The sequence below is a fragment of the Epinephelus moara genome, chromosome 7 (genome assembly GCF_006386435.1).
Source record: "Epinephelus moara isolate mb chromosome 7, YSFRI_EMoa_1.0, whole genome shotgun sequence".
Taxonomy (NCBI): domain Eukaryota; kingdom Metazoa; phylum Chordata; class Actinopteri; order Perciformes; family Serranidae; genus Epinephelus; species Epinephelus moara.
The window spans coordinates 4,673,725-4,688,855 of NC_065512.1; the positions used below are offsets into that span (position 1 = coordinate 4,673,725).

General features: G+C 42.8%; 1 protein-coding gene across 1 annotated transcript in view; it reads right to left on the reverse strand.

Moving 5' to 3' along the window:
• Positions 1–406: 406 nt before the first annotated feature.
• Positions 407–15,131, reverse strand: part of frzb (frizzled related protein) — a 22,947-nt gene continuing 8,222 nt past the window's right edge. The window contains exons 2-8 of the mRNA XM_050048445.1: positions 8,233–8,481; positions 6,091–6,126; positions 5,766–5,825; positions 5,295–5,360; positions 3,455–3,659; positions 3,002–3,065; positions 407–485 (exon numbers count right to left, since the gene is read on the reverse strand). Of these exons, the coding sequence (XP_049904402.1) occupies positions 426–485; positions 3,002–3,065; positions 3,455–3,659; positions 5,295–5,360; positions 5,766–5,825; positions 6,091–6,126; positions 8,233–8,481 (740 nt within the window). The 3' untranslated portion in view covers positions 407–425. The remainder of the gene's footprint in view (positions 486–3,001; positions 3,066–3,454; positions 3,660–5,294; positions 5,361–5,765; positions 5,826–6,090; positions 6,127–8,232; positions 8,482–15,131) is intronic.

Consider the following 15,131-nt stretch of genomic DNA (forward strand, 5'->3'; position numbering starts at 1 on the left):
TTCTTTTTCAAACAAAGTGTCATGTACATACTGCATGGCTGTGCGTAGGGTTTAGTACTACAGCTTTGAAGCTCCACCCCCTCTCTTGTCTTCATTGAGTGCTTTAGGTGTATACACACACACACGCATACATACAAACACACGCACACATGCACACGCTCACAAACACACACACTAAAACGCACACTAAATAATGTTTGTGCAAAGAAAAAAAAAGACAAAACTCAGACTGCGAACAGACAGTCTGACAGATGAAGAGATGAACTACATTCAGCTACAACAGCCTGTGATAGTGCAATATCTACACACACATACACACACAATCATCCACACAGTCACACACACGCACACGGTCATCCACACGATCACACACACACACCACACACACACAGTCAGATCTCAGTGGACACACACACAGTCAGATCTCAGTGGCGACTCCGGCGCTGAGCTGCTCGGCCTTTCCCCTGCAGGACGTCATCCCATCTCTGCACAGAAAGACAGACAGGAAGTGAAATGAATGATCGGTCACTGCACACAATTACTCATGTTCCTGATGAGGTCTGTTGCTATGGTGATCATCAGGATTTCAGCCTCTGTATCCTCAGATGTTAATAAACAAGTGTGAGTTACTTTGAAGGTGTTTTCACACTAAAGTACACCTTTTTTCACCAACATAGAAACAGTTCTGTTCTGGTTCCTGCACCTGATTCCACCTTCCACCTGCAAAACTGGTGGAAATGTGGCCTGGGTGGGGTTGCACCAGTTTGGCGTATCTCTCTACTAAATTCAGGATTTAGTAATTACTAAACCACTACTAAACCCTTAGGAATTACTAGCTAGTTTGCAACTAGTTGTTTACTAATTTCGGTTGCACCAGACCAGTTTACGCAATCCCGTATCTAGTAGATCTAGTAGATTTGAAGTGGTTACTAGTCGCATGACGTGACGACAACAACTTGGCTACCCAATCAGCATGCGGAGCAGAATGTACACAGGAACAGCTGGGCGCAGCCGGGCAAGATACTCCAGTCTCTTCAGTCAGTAAGTAGCCTACCGTAAACGATATGTATCATACAAACTGTGTAGCGTTGTCGTTTTGGGATGCATAACATTCGCCCAGATAGCATTTTGATTCAACGTTGAATTAGTGTCAAATGGGTTAAAAGTTAAGTCAGTTTCTACCTGGGAGCCTAACGTTAGGTAAGTTAGGGTAACAACGGAAAACAACCGTTAACTTTTGGCTGCTCTGTTACGTTAGTGGCACAGGTTGTTAAGGCTACTATTGCAGCTAATCCAGTGTATATTAAAACGATAAACATCATGCTAACGTAGTCGTTGAGGTGCCCACACAACACCAGCGCCACCCTACGCACTGCCCGGCACACAGTACTTTTGTGGACTTGGATCGTGTCCCCAACCACATTCTGCATCAACCCCGTAGCGAAGTATCGCAACGCGATTGTCACTTGTAGTGACGGAGGTAGAGCCCCGTTTGACTCGGACCCGTGCTCAATTGCCGGAGCCAGCATGTCCGTGATCCGTATTATCTGGTCGCGCCTGAACCGGTATCGACAGTAAATATCGAAGTCATCGTACACATCCAAAGGGTGGATTCGGTCTCTCAAAAACCTTTTCCTAATGGCAGGTTCTCTGTTTTGTAGAGCAAGCCTCTCTAAACGAGCCATAGTTGCTGTTTTCTTCAGTTGGTTTTGATCCTGTGTCGGCAAACTAGGTAACTAGGTAACAGTTACACAACCCTTAGGGTAGGTGTAAATATTTAGTAAACACTTAGTAATTACTAGCTCTACGTGATTCCTAGTAAAATTGGTGCAACCCATTTTAATTTAGTAATGACTAAATCTTGATTTAGTAAACACTTACACTTTTACTAAGGTTAGTAAACACTTAGTGAGAGGTGGTGCAACCGGCTCCTGGTTCCTTCGACAGCACCAAAGTTCTAAGAGTCCTGAACAGAACCAGTTCAAGAACCAGAGTTCATTTGTGGGAAAAAGGGCTAAAAGAGAAGCACATTTTATTCAGAGTCAACGAAAGGACATGAGTGCACAAGAATTTAATGCTAGCCAGTACAAACTGAAGGCCAAAACACACGAGGGGCGAACGCTGTGTGTCAAAAAATCTGCCCTTATTATTTTCAATGCACAACCCCACTTGACGTCCATTGGCGCTCCTAGACAAGCGGTTCCAAGTGTTCAACTTTTTATGTGATAAATGATATGTCAGGGCATGTTAATTGGAGTATGAACTGCTGCATGTAAACTGGTGTGTTAATGGAATATTTATTGTCATTAGCCATGTTAACAGCTTCATCTTTTATAGAATGACTGCCAATTTTTAAGCTATGGGTGAATTTCAGACAGAGGTAGACAAAAACAACCTCTCATTTCTTGCTACATGTAGCTAGGTAATTAAGCTAACGTTAGCTGGGTCCATGTCATTGGTTCGACAGCCCATTAGTCCGACTGTCCGCAGTGTTGAACGGCTCGCGGCGGGCGTATGGTGCGCCGCGACCGGCTTGAGGCGGAGCAGGCTCACGGCTTATGTGTTTGTCACTTTCTTTTTCATTTTAACCCACACCATGATCTTTTCCTGACCCTAACCAAGTGGTTTTTGTGCCTAAACCTAACCAGACCTTAACCACAGGGCATCATGATGATTTCGGAACGGACTTGGGAACAATGAGTTTAATATGGTCGGAACAATGGGCAGTTCCCCGTTAGCTCCATGACTTGGTTATACATTTTAGGAAGCTGTTAACAGTAGACAACTGAACAAAGTTTACTGCAAAACTAACTACTTCCAGTGTATCAAACTTCCAATTGAACTTACATTAAGAATGTCCACCAGGCTGCAGTAGCACAGTTAACTTACAAAGCCTCCACCTGTGCTGCTGCAGGTGTGTTTATATAGAAATTCAGAGGAGACGCTGCTCTGAAACCATCAGTACCACTGTGTTTTGGATTAAAAAGGATCTGAATCTCACCTTGACCTTCTTGCCCAATTTGTCCCTCCACCTCTGAGCAATGGAGCCGTCGATCAGCAGCAACCTGCAACCACAAACACAGCGTGAGGTTTATTCACAGTCACACTGAATTCTTTTTATAGTAGAGGTGAGCCCAGCAACAATTTTATGAAACATAATATCAGGCTTAGTAGAATTCAAAGAAACAAGTAGGGGTGCTACAATTAATCAGAGCAGCATTTCACAATGTCGGGAAAAGACTAAACCACCTGAGTTTTTACAAGTTGGAAAAAGAAGGGACAAACGGCTGGATCAGTGAGCTGGATAACCACCAACTGGAGACCTGCTTTACCCAGAAGAACCTGCATTGAGCTCAGGTTTGAAGATCTTATTGACTAGCTGGACCAGTTTCCTGGAGGAAATCTGATGTCAATAACAATACTTTTACAATCTGTTATAACTCCATACTCATACCTGGACGTCTCCTCGTTCTCATAGCCCATAATGAGGAACTCCTCCCCGGGAGACAGAGGAGGACACAGGCAGGAGGAAGAGTAGTAGAGTGTATGCGTCTCCTTGGGAATGTTGACCAGAGAAGACTTGAGCACCTCCTTCACCTCCACCACCGCTGTGGGCTCCAGGCCGCGGTTCCTCACCTCCCTCACTCTCGCCCTGATCACTAAAGGAGAGAGTCATCAGCATATGTGGACACACTGGACTTGAAATCTCACTCATACGATTCAGTGCTTTCACACCTGCCCTGTTTGGTTCGGTTCAATCCAACTAAAGTTTATTTGCAGCCTAAGTGCGGTTCATTAGGGCAGGTGTGCATACTCGGGTACGCACCAAAACAACCAGATGGAGACCTTCTTGAAGAGGTAGGCCCCGATCACACAGAAAGTGTTTCAGCAGCTGGAGGAGCCTTTTTGTAATTGTTTTCAATGAGAATGAAGCTTTTCGCTTGCTGTTTTGCTACATGCCTCACGGTCTGCGCTCAAGGCGCCTGGCGTTTTTGCCGAAGTACTCTGAACTCCTCAAGTTGGAAAAACTTTGGAGTGGAAAAGTGCCCCACGTCATCTCCACTTTTTTTCCCATTGTCCATCGGATGATTTTAGAGGCGGGCCTTCTGTTGTGGTCACAACATCAAGTTTACAGTTGGAACCAGGTAAACCTTTATTGTTTTTCTCAGAAAATGCTCCCTTAATGACTTGAAACAGGTGGTGAGGAGAGCACAACAGAAGCTTCAAGAGCAACAGATCAATGAATTAGCATATTGCATGAGAATAAAGACAGCATCAATGCGGCAGTGCGAAACCAAAAGAGGTGGAAGCCGCAAACATGGAGGAGAAACCTGCACAGCCAGTAACAGTGTGGTCCAGCAGGTTGGATTCAACAGCAAAACCAGTGTTAATTAGCATAGCGAGAGCGCCAGCAGTCAGATTATAGAGACCACCATGACGTGCCACCATGCTTCACTGAACTCCTCTGCCTTAATTATATCTGAATATTTTGAAAGTGAGCTCTTGTTTTTAATGATGGCTGGAAAAAAAAATCTGAAAATCTTCCCCAAATGGATTCTGTGGCCAGAGGCATTAGTGAGCTCCAGAATTCCACATGGAAATCTCTGCTGCTGGATTTGCCAAATCATCTGGAAAAGCCTTTCTGGGCTTTTAGCTTTAGTGTGTCTAATTTAATCTAAGTAACCAAACGGCCTCGGCACCAAAATCTTTCCCTCGACATGAAGGAGAAAAACAAGTCAGAGAGAAAGAATCCGCTGAAGAGTTTCGTGATACTTAAAAGATTTTCAATACGGCAGTTTTTTGAAGTGAAGTAATGTGCATTTAGACTTTGATGTTTATCTCACATGATGATTGGCTGTCTGATGTTCGAACCACATTCTCACTTTAAAACCTTAAAGGGTTGATTTAGAAAAGTACCAACAACCCAATTTGAGCAGGCTGCCTAACAAATTACATCCCTTCTCATAAACACATACATGTGAGGTTTCTAGTGATTTGTCTTATATATATTTGTCTTATTATAACAAACAATATGATATAAACCCTAAAAACCTGAACACTGCTGAGATCTCAGAGCTGCAGACTGACTTTTGATTCTCAGTGGGATTAGCAGGAATGGAAACACTTGATCATTAAGGGATGGATTCAATGCTCAGATCAATAACATGATTAGATCATCTCGTATAAAGATGGCTAACAAATCGTCAGCAGGTGTTGAGATATACAACTGAATAAAGTACAATGATCTTGTGTCTCATATTTGTGAAAACTTGAATATGTCCCAGATGACTCACCGTAGTTGTAGTTGTTCCTCAGATAGGTCTTCAAAGTCATTTTGACCGTCTTACACCTGCAGCGATCTACAGACACAGACGCAAACACAAAGAGGGTGATCAAATAATTTTAGAAGTGCATCAGAAATCAAATGTGTTCAGGTTCCCCCTCCTTAAAAGTTCCAGATTGGATTTGGGACTTTGCGCTCACATCATATGGGACAAATGCCAGAGATGGGAAAGCCTCCCATGTTTAAGACTTGCAAGCTTTCCTGCTAACTTTAACTTACAACATTGCTGTTGTATTATTGTTGGTTGGATGTGCGAGGATTAAAAAAACAGCACTATACCTTAAAATTGTATTTAATTCCCTTTAACAATGGAGTGTTCCTGAGGTATCGAAAAGCACAACTTGTCATTTTTACACTTGTGTTTTTAACAAGAGGAGCCTGAACTGGGACAGAGTTAGACACAGGGAAACAGACAGGTTACCTCCGTCTGGTCCTCTGCAGTGGAGGTTGTTGGAGTCCATTGGAAAGTCTGGACTGGATTCTGTCAGAGGATAAACCCAGAAAGTAAACTGGTTAAACTGGTTTCTAGACTGTGTTCAGATGCACATCAGCATGTTGGTGAGAAAAATATGATTTCCTGGAGCAGAACTGATGAAGTGCATTGTTCCCCTGTCAGTCGTGGAGATTCTGAGGTGGTTTATTAGTTTTGCATCCAACCTGATCAACCTGATACCTAATCAAGCAGCGAACCAGCTAACTCTTAGGAAACCAGCTTGGTCAGAGAGATGGTAGAAGGTCAGCCTCACCTGGGTTACACCTGGCTGGGTCCTGGTAATATGGATCTACAGAAACGCAGAGAGACACCGTCAGTGTCAGAAATCATGTACACAGAAGAACAAATATGAAACCACCTTGTGGTTTTGACAAGTTCCCTTCCCGTCTTAACGTCCTTTAGAGGCTGATGTGGCCGTTGCAGCTACAATATGAAAGTGTAGCTGTTGTTAGACATCATCTTAAGGGTAGAGGAGTTTAAGTGTCTGCATGCTTGGTTAAGATGCAAGATCTAAAGACTGCTGTGGTGAATTTGATATTACCTTTCAATCCTCACAGACAGTCATGAGCTTTGGTTAGCGACCTCAAACTGTATATTTTGAATGCAATCGACCGAATGAGTTATCTTTAAAGGGTAGGGTCAAGAATGAACTTTTAGCTAGTGGCACACAAACTGAAAAAAAAATGCAAACCAATCTCAGTGCAAAAGAAAATGTAGTCAATCAATGTAAGTGTTGGTTTGAGGAGAGTCTGTGTCAGCATAGCCCTGTTCAGCAACCAACCACTGACGGATGACATCATTTATTTTGTGTGCTAACATAGATTTTTACTGGCATTTAGCGAGTGACGAGTGCTAATTTTGGACGCTATCATTAAATTTTTCTGTAGCTTGGAGGTGTTTTTTGTGTTTTTGAGTTTCAGGCAGGAAGAAATTCTTCATAAGATGTCCCCGAACTCTGTTTACTGATTGGCTGCAGGTTTCCTCTGGCTGCAATTCGCTGCCACAAGTTTGAGTATCCCCAACTTTTAGTTTGGCCACACTTCACCGCAGATTCAAACGGCTGCAGCTTGTTGAGCTCAGAGCAGCCTCAGCAGCTTTAGACATTGCAGCTTGCAGCAGGCCACACTTCACCACTGCTGCTTGTGTTTTCAGCATCAGATATTCAGAGTCTTGACCTGTCCTCACCAGGTGAAAGATTACTTTCCATTTGGTTTGGTTTTGTGTCTGCAGAGCTTTACTTCTGGCAGTGCACTCTGTGTCACAGCGTCTCCGAATGCAAGTGAAGGAGACAAACAGGTAAACTCTCTGTGGCTGCTTCAGATTTCTGTTCCACCCAGAGACAAACTTCTGAGCAGCAACTCTCAGCCTGAAGACCGTCCACTGAGCGATCCACCCTGGCTGAACCTCAGCAAATCAACAACTCACACCGAGGGAAAATCCCCAAACCCCGCTGAGCCGAGACGAGCCGGGGCCGCGCGGAGATACGTCGGTGTATCGTTATGGAGGTCAAGGGGATTGAGATGAGGTTTTTTTTCAGGACTTGCTGGTCCAGGGCCTGTTTAAAGAAGCAGAGGACAGTGAGGGTTTTATTGAGTGTAAAACGAGTGGGCCGCCTGTATCAAGGAGCTCTTTGAGAAAGTCAGTGGGAGTGAAGTCGGAGGGGAAATGACTCACGCTATCTGTTCGAGAGGGAGCAGAAACAAACTGCTGAGAGCAGAAACATGATAGAAAACACCGATAGGGCTCAGTTAGGCAGGGAAAAGTGCTTCCTGATGGTCCGAGTTTTTCAGTGCAGAGAGTCAAATGTTTTTTGTTCAGAAGTTGGCTCCACATTAAGACGTTTTAGATAAATTTATTAAGTAATATTAATATCCAGTCGGTCTCAACCACAACATGTCAACTCTATAGCCCCCCTACATCCAAACTATATAAGAATTATGGTTTAAAAATTTTGTTAAGCATTGAGCAGACTCTTAGCAACTTTAAAAAAAAAAATGTAACTACTAAACTATAACTGCGGTGAAATTAATAAATATATAACTTTTTGTCGACTCCGTCAGATCTTACCTCTGACATCCATCGTGCATGCTATTCAAGAAAAAAAAAACTGGGAGGTTGGCACTTTATAAGGCTTAATAGTCAAGACTTTGAGATTTTAAAATCTTTTAAAAAAATAAAAATAATTTGAAAAAAAAACATTAAAAATTAAAAAAAAAAAAAAAAAAAAAAAAAAAAAAATATATATATATATATATATATATAAAAAAAATTCCCAGCATAACTGAAAAGTAAAAATCAAAAACCTTAAATAAATAAGTTTTTTTTTTGCAAATTCTCAAGAATGAGTGAAATATAAAAATTACGATGATAATATGAATGATAAACGTAACACTACCTGGTCCCTCTGCCTTCACGATGGCCTCAGGTGAGATGCAGACTCCACGGTCGTACAGCGGCAGCTCGCTGCAGGCCAGGCTGTCGGGCCAGCTGTGGTTGTAACGCTTCATCACCGGCTCACAGCCGTGCTTCGCCCTCTCACACACTGCCTTGCACGGTTTGATGGGCTCATGCTGGAAGTCTATGGTGCAGATGGGAGCGTACATGGCGCACAGGAAGAAGAGCAAATCTGGACTGCAGCCAGTACCTGAAAGACACAGATAGGTGTGTTACCAGCAGGGTGAGGACATATTTGGTAATGTTTGTCAGTCGAAGTGGCTTTAAAGCACTTTTAAATACTTTCTGTGTCAGGATTATAAACTACAGTATTTTTCCTTTTCCATTTTTGGATGTATTTGGGGAAACACTGTCTGTGCTTCAGGCCTCTGGGTGGATGTTTCCCATGGCAGCGGTCGACTGACATTTAAGAGAGGACTCCCTGCTCTTACATCAGTTAAGGGACGGTGCGTTCAGGGACATCTGGCTAACCACACAGAACTTGTTCTGACCGCCACCCTGCTGTACATTTCACACAGGATGGGACCAGAAAGAGTTCAGCGCTGGGCAGAGGAGGACTCAGTGTTTTTACTGCAGAGCAGGACTGAGGTTTGGCTGCACAGCTTCACAATGGAGGCACAGAAATACTTTGAACTTGTGACCTGAAACGACTTCCTGGTTTTTGGCCTGCAGGTCTTTCATTAGGACATTTTTCTGGTTAAAGCTCATTGCCTTTCCACTTTCCCTCTCCATTCCTCCGACCACAGCTGAGCTGCGACCTCAGCCAATTCCTAAATGTATTTATTGAAGACAGACGCATCACGAAATATCTTGGCAGTTAATGAGGTCGTCCACATGCCTTTACATTTGATTCTCCTTTACAGTAAAGGATATTTAAACATGGGTCTTTGCCACAAAGCTCGAGGCTCAGCAGAGAATGCTGATGACTGCAGCCACAAACTTTCCCATCATGCGATGAGGTTGGTACAGTTAGATAACCAGTTGACTCACTGCAGAGTTCATGTGAATACTGTAGCTGCAATTTAAATATCTTCATGACATGCAATGTGTCCACAGGGAGGTGTGTCGGACCTTTTATTAAAAGAAACCCACAACGGATTAAGAATCAGATTTAGTTTAATTAACTAAATAACTAAATAAAAAATGGATAAAACAATGAATAAAGAAAATGGTTTAACATCTGATTCTGGAACAGGATACAAATATTGAAATCTAAAGTCATGGACAGGTAGTGAGACAAGAAACAAGCTTTTACAGCCAAGCTAGCAGCTCTGTGAGGCTATATTTAGGCATCCTGGTCCTGTGAGATCGACAAAGTCAGCAGGATTCATCCTCTGAGGATCATGAATGTCAGCTCAAAATTCCATGACAATCCATCTGATAGTTTTAGAGATATTTCAGAGTGCTGTCAGCCGTAGAGTCATCTCCTCTGGTCTGAATCAGGGACTCATGTTGTTCCAAAGTTGTATAATTGCCTAGAGTTGGTTCATGTTCTCACGGCAGCATTTACAAGAGGACCAGATCAAATGCCTTGTGTGAGAAAGCTGCTCTGGATTGGTCAGAATTTCCATGTGGGAAAAATCCAGGAAGTAAAGCAAACGTTGAAGAAGAGTACACTTGCAAGATAAATGTGACACTTTCTAATGTCACAATGGAGGGACAACTACGCAGGTTGATTTTAGCGCTGCTCATCGTGGACTATATTGCTGTCATTGTTCATTTTAGTCAAACCATACAGTTTGAAAACGAGGCGCGGCTCCAACTAGAAAACAATGTTTTGATGCATTGGATGTGCTGAATGTGCATATTAAGGCAGTACAGGAGGAGGTGCACATTAATAATCCTCCAGGACTGGAACATGCTCATGTTTAACCCAAACAATGTGTCATGTGACTGCAGTTGCTTCACATCCAGGTTGGAACACCTTCTCACCACAAACCAACCGCACCAGAGTTAATTTGTAACCGGACTGAGACCACCTCTTCAAGAAGGTCTCGGCACCTGAGTGTGATTGCTGTGTTCACACCTGCACAAAGGAACTGGAGTTTGAATGAACCAAATCAAATCAATTTGGGTGCTGCTGGACATTATATTCATGATTAGTGTTACCGGCTCACCCTTTTTCCCCTTTAAGGGCAGTGGCCTTATGGGTAACCTCTGAAGGTGTGATGTGTGTATGGAGGGAAGCAGCTCTCATGTCACGGTGAAGACAGCAGGCAGCAAAAAGTGATGACAGTCAGCAGAATATGGTGTCAGATGCTGTTTATTATCCGACAAACCCTTCTGTTAGAACATACTGGAGCCTGGATGCTGTCACATCCAGAGATATACAGTCTAATGGTCACGCCACAAACCTACATCAGCTTTATATCCTGGTTTTAAAGGAATATCAACGTGGTAACAGCTTGAACTGATTTACTGATCGCAGTGAATCAGCTCAGAGTTCGAATACAGGAAGTGTGTAATATTGACTTCCTACAAACAGAGATATCAAGATAAAGTGAAACTGGAGACTTACAGTATATAGTTTACAGATGGAGATAGTGTATGTACAGAGCGTGCAGGTTTGCAGTGCAGCGTCATGAGCTCAACTTATCAGAAACACACAGAGGTTCAGTATCAGCTGGTGTGTACAGAAGAAAGGAAGAGCGACACAAAGAACTGTAAATAAAGAAAAGGGTCACCAGTTCCAGTCTACAAAACTCACCTATTCACAGTTTGGTGGCACAAACTAAACGGTGCGGAGGCAGAAATCTCAACACATGGACAGTTTAGACCAAAAGTGTCTCCGTGGTCAGAGGAAGGGAGAAAATGTTTTTTATGATTTAGCTGAACTTTAACATTCAGGCCAGTTTGTATCTAAAGACCAGCAGCATCGGTCTGAGTTTGTTTTATTACCTTTGGACTGAGGTGAACTGTAAAACAAAGGTTTGGCAGCGCTGCAGCTGGACGGACTGAGCCTCTTTCATACTGAACATTCAGACAGTAAAACAGCCTCAACTCAACAGAGGAGAACAAAAGAGCAACACGAACACAACCCTATGTACTGAATTTAACTTTAACCTGATAAACTCCTGATGTGGGTCCACATGTTCAATCCAGACTGGCATGATGACACTCATGGTACATTTAGGGCGTGTCCAACTCAACTGTTGCTGGTTAAAGAAGCAACAGACAGCATTTTTGCCTATATATATCATTATGAAAATAATGTGGGTTGCACAGGGTAGTATACACAGTAAAATCAGACTATCAGCATTTACATAGGTTACTTAATGGCTTTGCAATCTTTGCAATAAGCTTCTGCCAACGGGGACGAATTTTTGCGGAAAAAATGTGCTTTACGGCAGGAAACGTGTCATGTATTGCCAAACTGGTTGGTCAGCCAATCAGGGACTGGAGCTGGTCCTTATGAGGAGCTGGGCATGAGATAGTTGAGTCACGAGCACAATGGCAGACGGACAAAGTTTGAAGACAAGTGAAAAACGGCCTAGCAAAAGAAAAGGAGCTCCTCTGTGTGAGGAGGCAAAGAAGAGCAAAAAGGAGAGTGATAAAAGAAGAGGAAAAACAAGAGTAAACCTCAGTCAGGCGTTCAAGAGATGGAGGGAGCTCCGTGACCAAAGAGGCTTCAAAACCCATGTCCAGCTAGCTTTCTTTCTAATGGATCAGTAAGTAACACGGCTAAATGTTAGCTAGACCAGAGAGGACTGTACTGTACTGGCTGCTAGTTCATTCCTAGCTGGCCAGCATCGCAAATCGCCGCAACCAGGGAGCGGGTAGCGAGTGTTGGTCGGCTGACATCCTGGTTGCCATTCTGCGGCAGCCCTCGGACAGTGATTACCCCCACCCCCCCGCCGCCGCCGCCACCACAGCTACTGGGCACCCAGCCTCTCCAACCGGGAGAAGTGGAGTGAAATCCTCTCCTCCGCTCCCGTTTGTCTGGTGAACGCCTCTCCTCTGTCAATACACTCTGCCAGCAGTTTAATAATATCGATTCCAGTTGTAACATTTGAATCTTTTAGTATTAAGCCATGTTCTAAGCAGGATAATGTATAGTAGGCCGGTGACAGTTGAAAAATAACTCAGCTGCGCGTTGGGGTTCCATTCCCCTGTCGGGAGTTATTTTTCAACAGTCACCGGCTCACTATACATTATCCCTTACGTGTCTACTGTTGTTTGTACTGATACTGTGCATTCTGCTATAATTATTTGCATTACTATTTGTTTTTTTCTAAATCTGATAATTGTTGCTCGGTCTCTTTACTCATTTATTTAGTAGAGTGTCCACACACCTTCTCATTCTACATATACATAGAGGTATACTGGTGGCTTTACAGCCTACATTTTATTGATTATCTCTGATCCCCACGGTCAATTTGGTCTTTGCGACAGTGCGAGCAACACTGCTGACGCTAGGTGGCGCCAAGCTAAAAAACCCGAATCCTATCTGTTGCCTCTTTAAACGGTGCATTATCTGGGCACAAAGTAAGACGCAAGAGGCAAAAGGGGTTGTTTTTAGTCCCTTAATTAATCGTTGGTGTGTTTTGGGCGTAACATAAATTCAATCACTCAAGAGTGTCATCTCCCATTACCTTTAAAACTCAGGTGTGGCTGCACCTGGCACACCGGTATTTGCATTTTAAACTTGACAGAGGGAATAGAACTAAACTTTTAGCGGAAACAGAAAAAAGAAAAAGAAGAAAAAGAGGCTGGATCATGGGGAGTACCACCAGTTGGTCCAGGAGCTTCTCCTCCATGATGGATGTTTCCAGGCGTATTTTGAGATGACTCTGACACAACCTGCTGACTCCTTGATGTGGAGTCGGACAGCAGCTCTATAGCTCTGCTCTGATCTCTGCTGTGTTCACAGAACATCATTAATATTTTTCCTAATGAATGATGTATTACTTCATCCACCTGAAACACATCTACTCATCCCTATGTGTGTAACAAGCAGAGCGTATGCACGTTGTGAACCTGCCTATGCAGGCGCATCTTACTATCATAATAATGTGCCCTTTAGAGTTCAAGAAAATCCTGTGCTTTTCGACTTGGATCAGGTTTTCTTTTTAATGCTCAATCACTTTCTGCTGCATCAAAATAGCAACACACCAACACTGCACCCAACCACAGTCTGAAATAATAGTGAGCTTAGCTGTGCGCCGAGTGTAAGACTTATTTTATAAGATGTAGCCTCCCAAAGTTCTGGTCAGGAGTTACAGCATTTTTTCCCCAGCCTCTGTCCTATTTTGAGAGTTTCATCCATCACTTCTTTTTCAGTTCTGATGACATTTTCTTCTTCAACAGCTGAGCTGCCCAAAACACATCGGCAGTTTAAGGTCTGAGGGGAGCTTTGAAATCACTGACGCACATTCTTTATATTAAATAACTGTGTGTGAGTGTGTGTGTGTGTGTGTGTGTGTGTGAGGACTGTGGCGATCACAGAGGGCCGAACCTTAAACCTTAAAAAGGTAAGGCCAAGATAAAAGTCATGGAGAGAGGACTTCAGGAAGAGGAGGATGATGATGAGGAGGAGGAGGCGTGATAAAAGATGATGAAGGCATGAAGAAGTGTGAAGGTATGATATTGACACAGTGATATGTTGTCAGCTCTGCTGTTCGCTGAGTAAAGGGTTAGGGTTAAATGTTTCCCGTGATTAAAAAATGTCCTGTTGAAAAAAAAAAAGAAAAAAGAATGGCTAATAATAAATTTTCTGATGTTCTTCTTTCTGTATTTATTAGATTATGAAGCAGTTGTACAAAAAACATTTTACATTTTCAAAATTAATTTATCAGTTTGACGTCCAGGTGCTTCTATGGGAGCGTATGATGGTTTTTATCATGTCCTGAGGTTATTTCTGCTTCAGTAATGAGGAGGAAACACAGCTACCAGTAATGTCACTGGTTTCAGGAACAGAAGAATTGTTCCTACACATTTATTTATCAAGCAGAGCAACCCTGTTGAATGCCACTCTGCCGTCTGCTTTATGCGGGAGTCCCACTCAAGCATCGAATTGACACCATACCTACAGTGTACCCTACACCAGTGGTTCCCAACTGGTCCAGCCACAGCATCCAGATTTCTCCTTTATCATTAGTTTAAGGTCCAAACATTTTAATGTATTCAGCGTCCTACTTGTGTTTGGCCACGTCGTCAAGCTAGTTTGCTGCCTCTGTCAAGTAGCTGTTTGTTAGTCACTCACTCTACAGCAGGAAACGGCACTTCAAATTAAAACTCTATGCTGGAAATTCTCTATATTTCAAAATAAAGTGTTTTTTTTTTTTTTTTTTTTACAAACTTGACACACTTGCTGTCCGTTCAGAATGGACCCGCAACCATTCTCCAGCTGCAAAAATGTATTAAAATGTGTAGCCTATACACTGAATAAGAAAAATGTTTTACCATTTAGTCAACTGAAATGTTCGTCACACATCTATGGCCGAGCACCTTTTCCTCTAAATTTTGCCAAACCTCAACGGCAATAAATCATCTTGAGTCTCCCTCGCTAGGCTAGCTATGGATTCTAAATCCAAAAAAGGAAAAGTCTTGGAGGAAACAGAGTATTTAATAGGGTGTGGACAGGTTTGTTTGCTTTTAACGATGCAAAGTTAAAGTACCAAATAATCGCCACCTGGTGGTAATAGTCAGGTTCACTATATAATTTTGTGGGATTTTTTTGGGGATTTGCAAAACTATACATTTTTGGAAAGGTTATTGTATAAGGATTCAGAAAATCAATGTTTGCATTTGCGCAGATGTCTATATGGCGGCCATATTGGAATTTACAAAATGGCCGCCGTAAAATGTACGTTTTGTAATATCTCGGCTTCTAAATAAGTT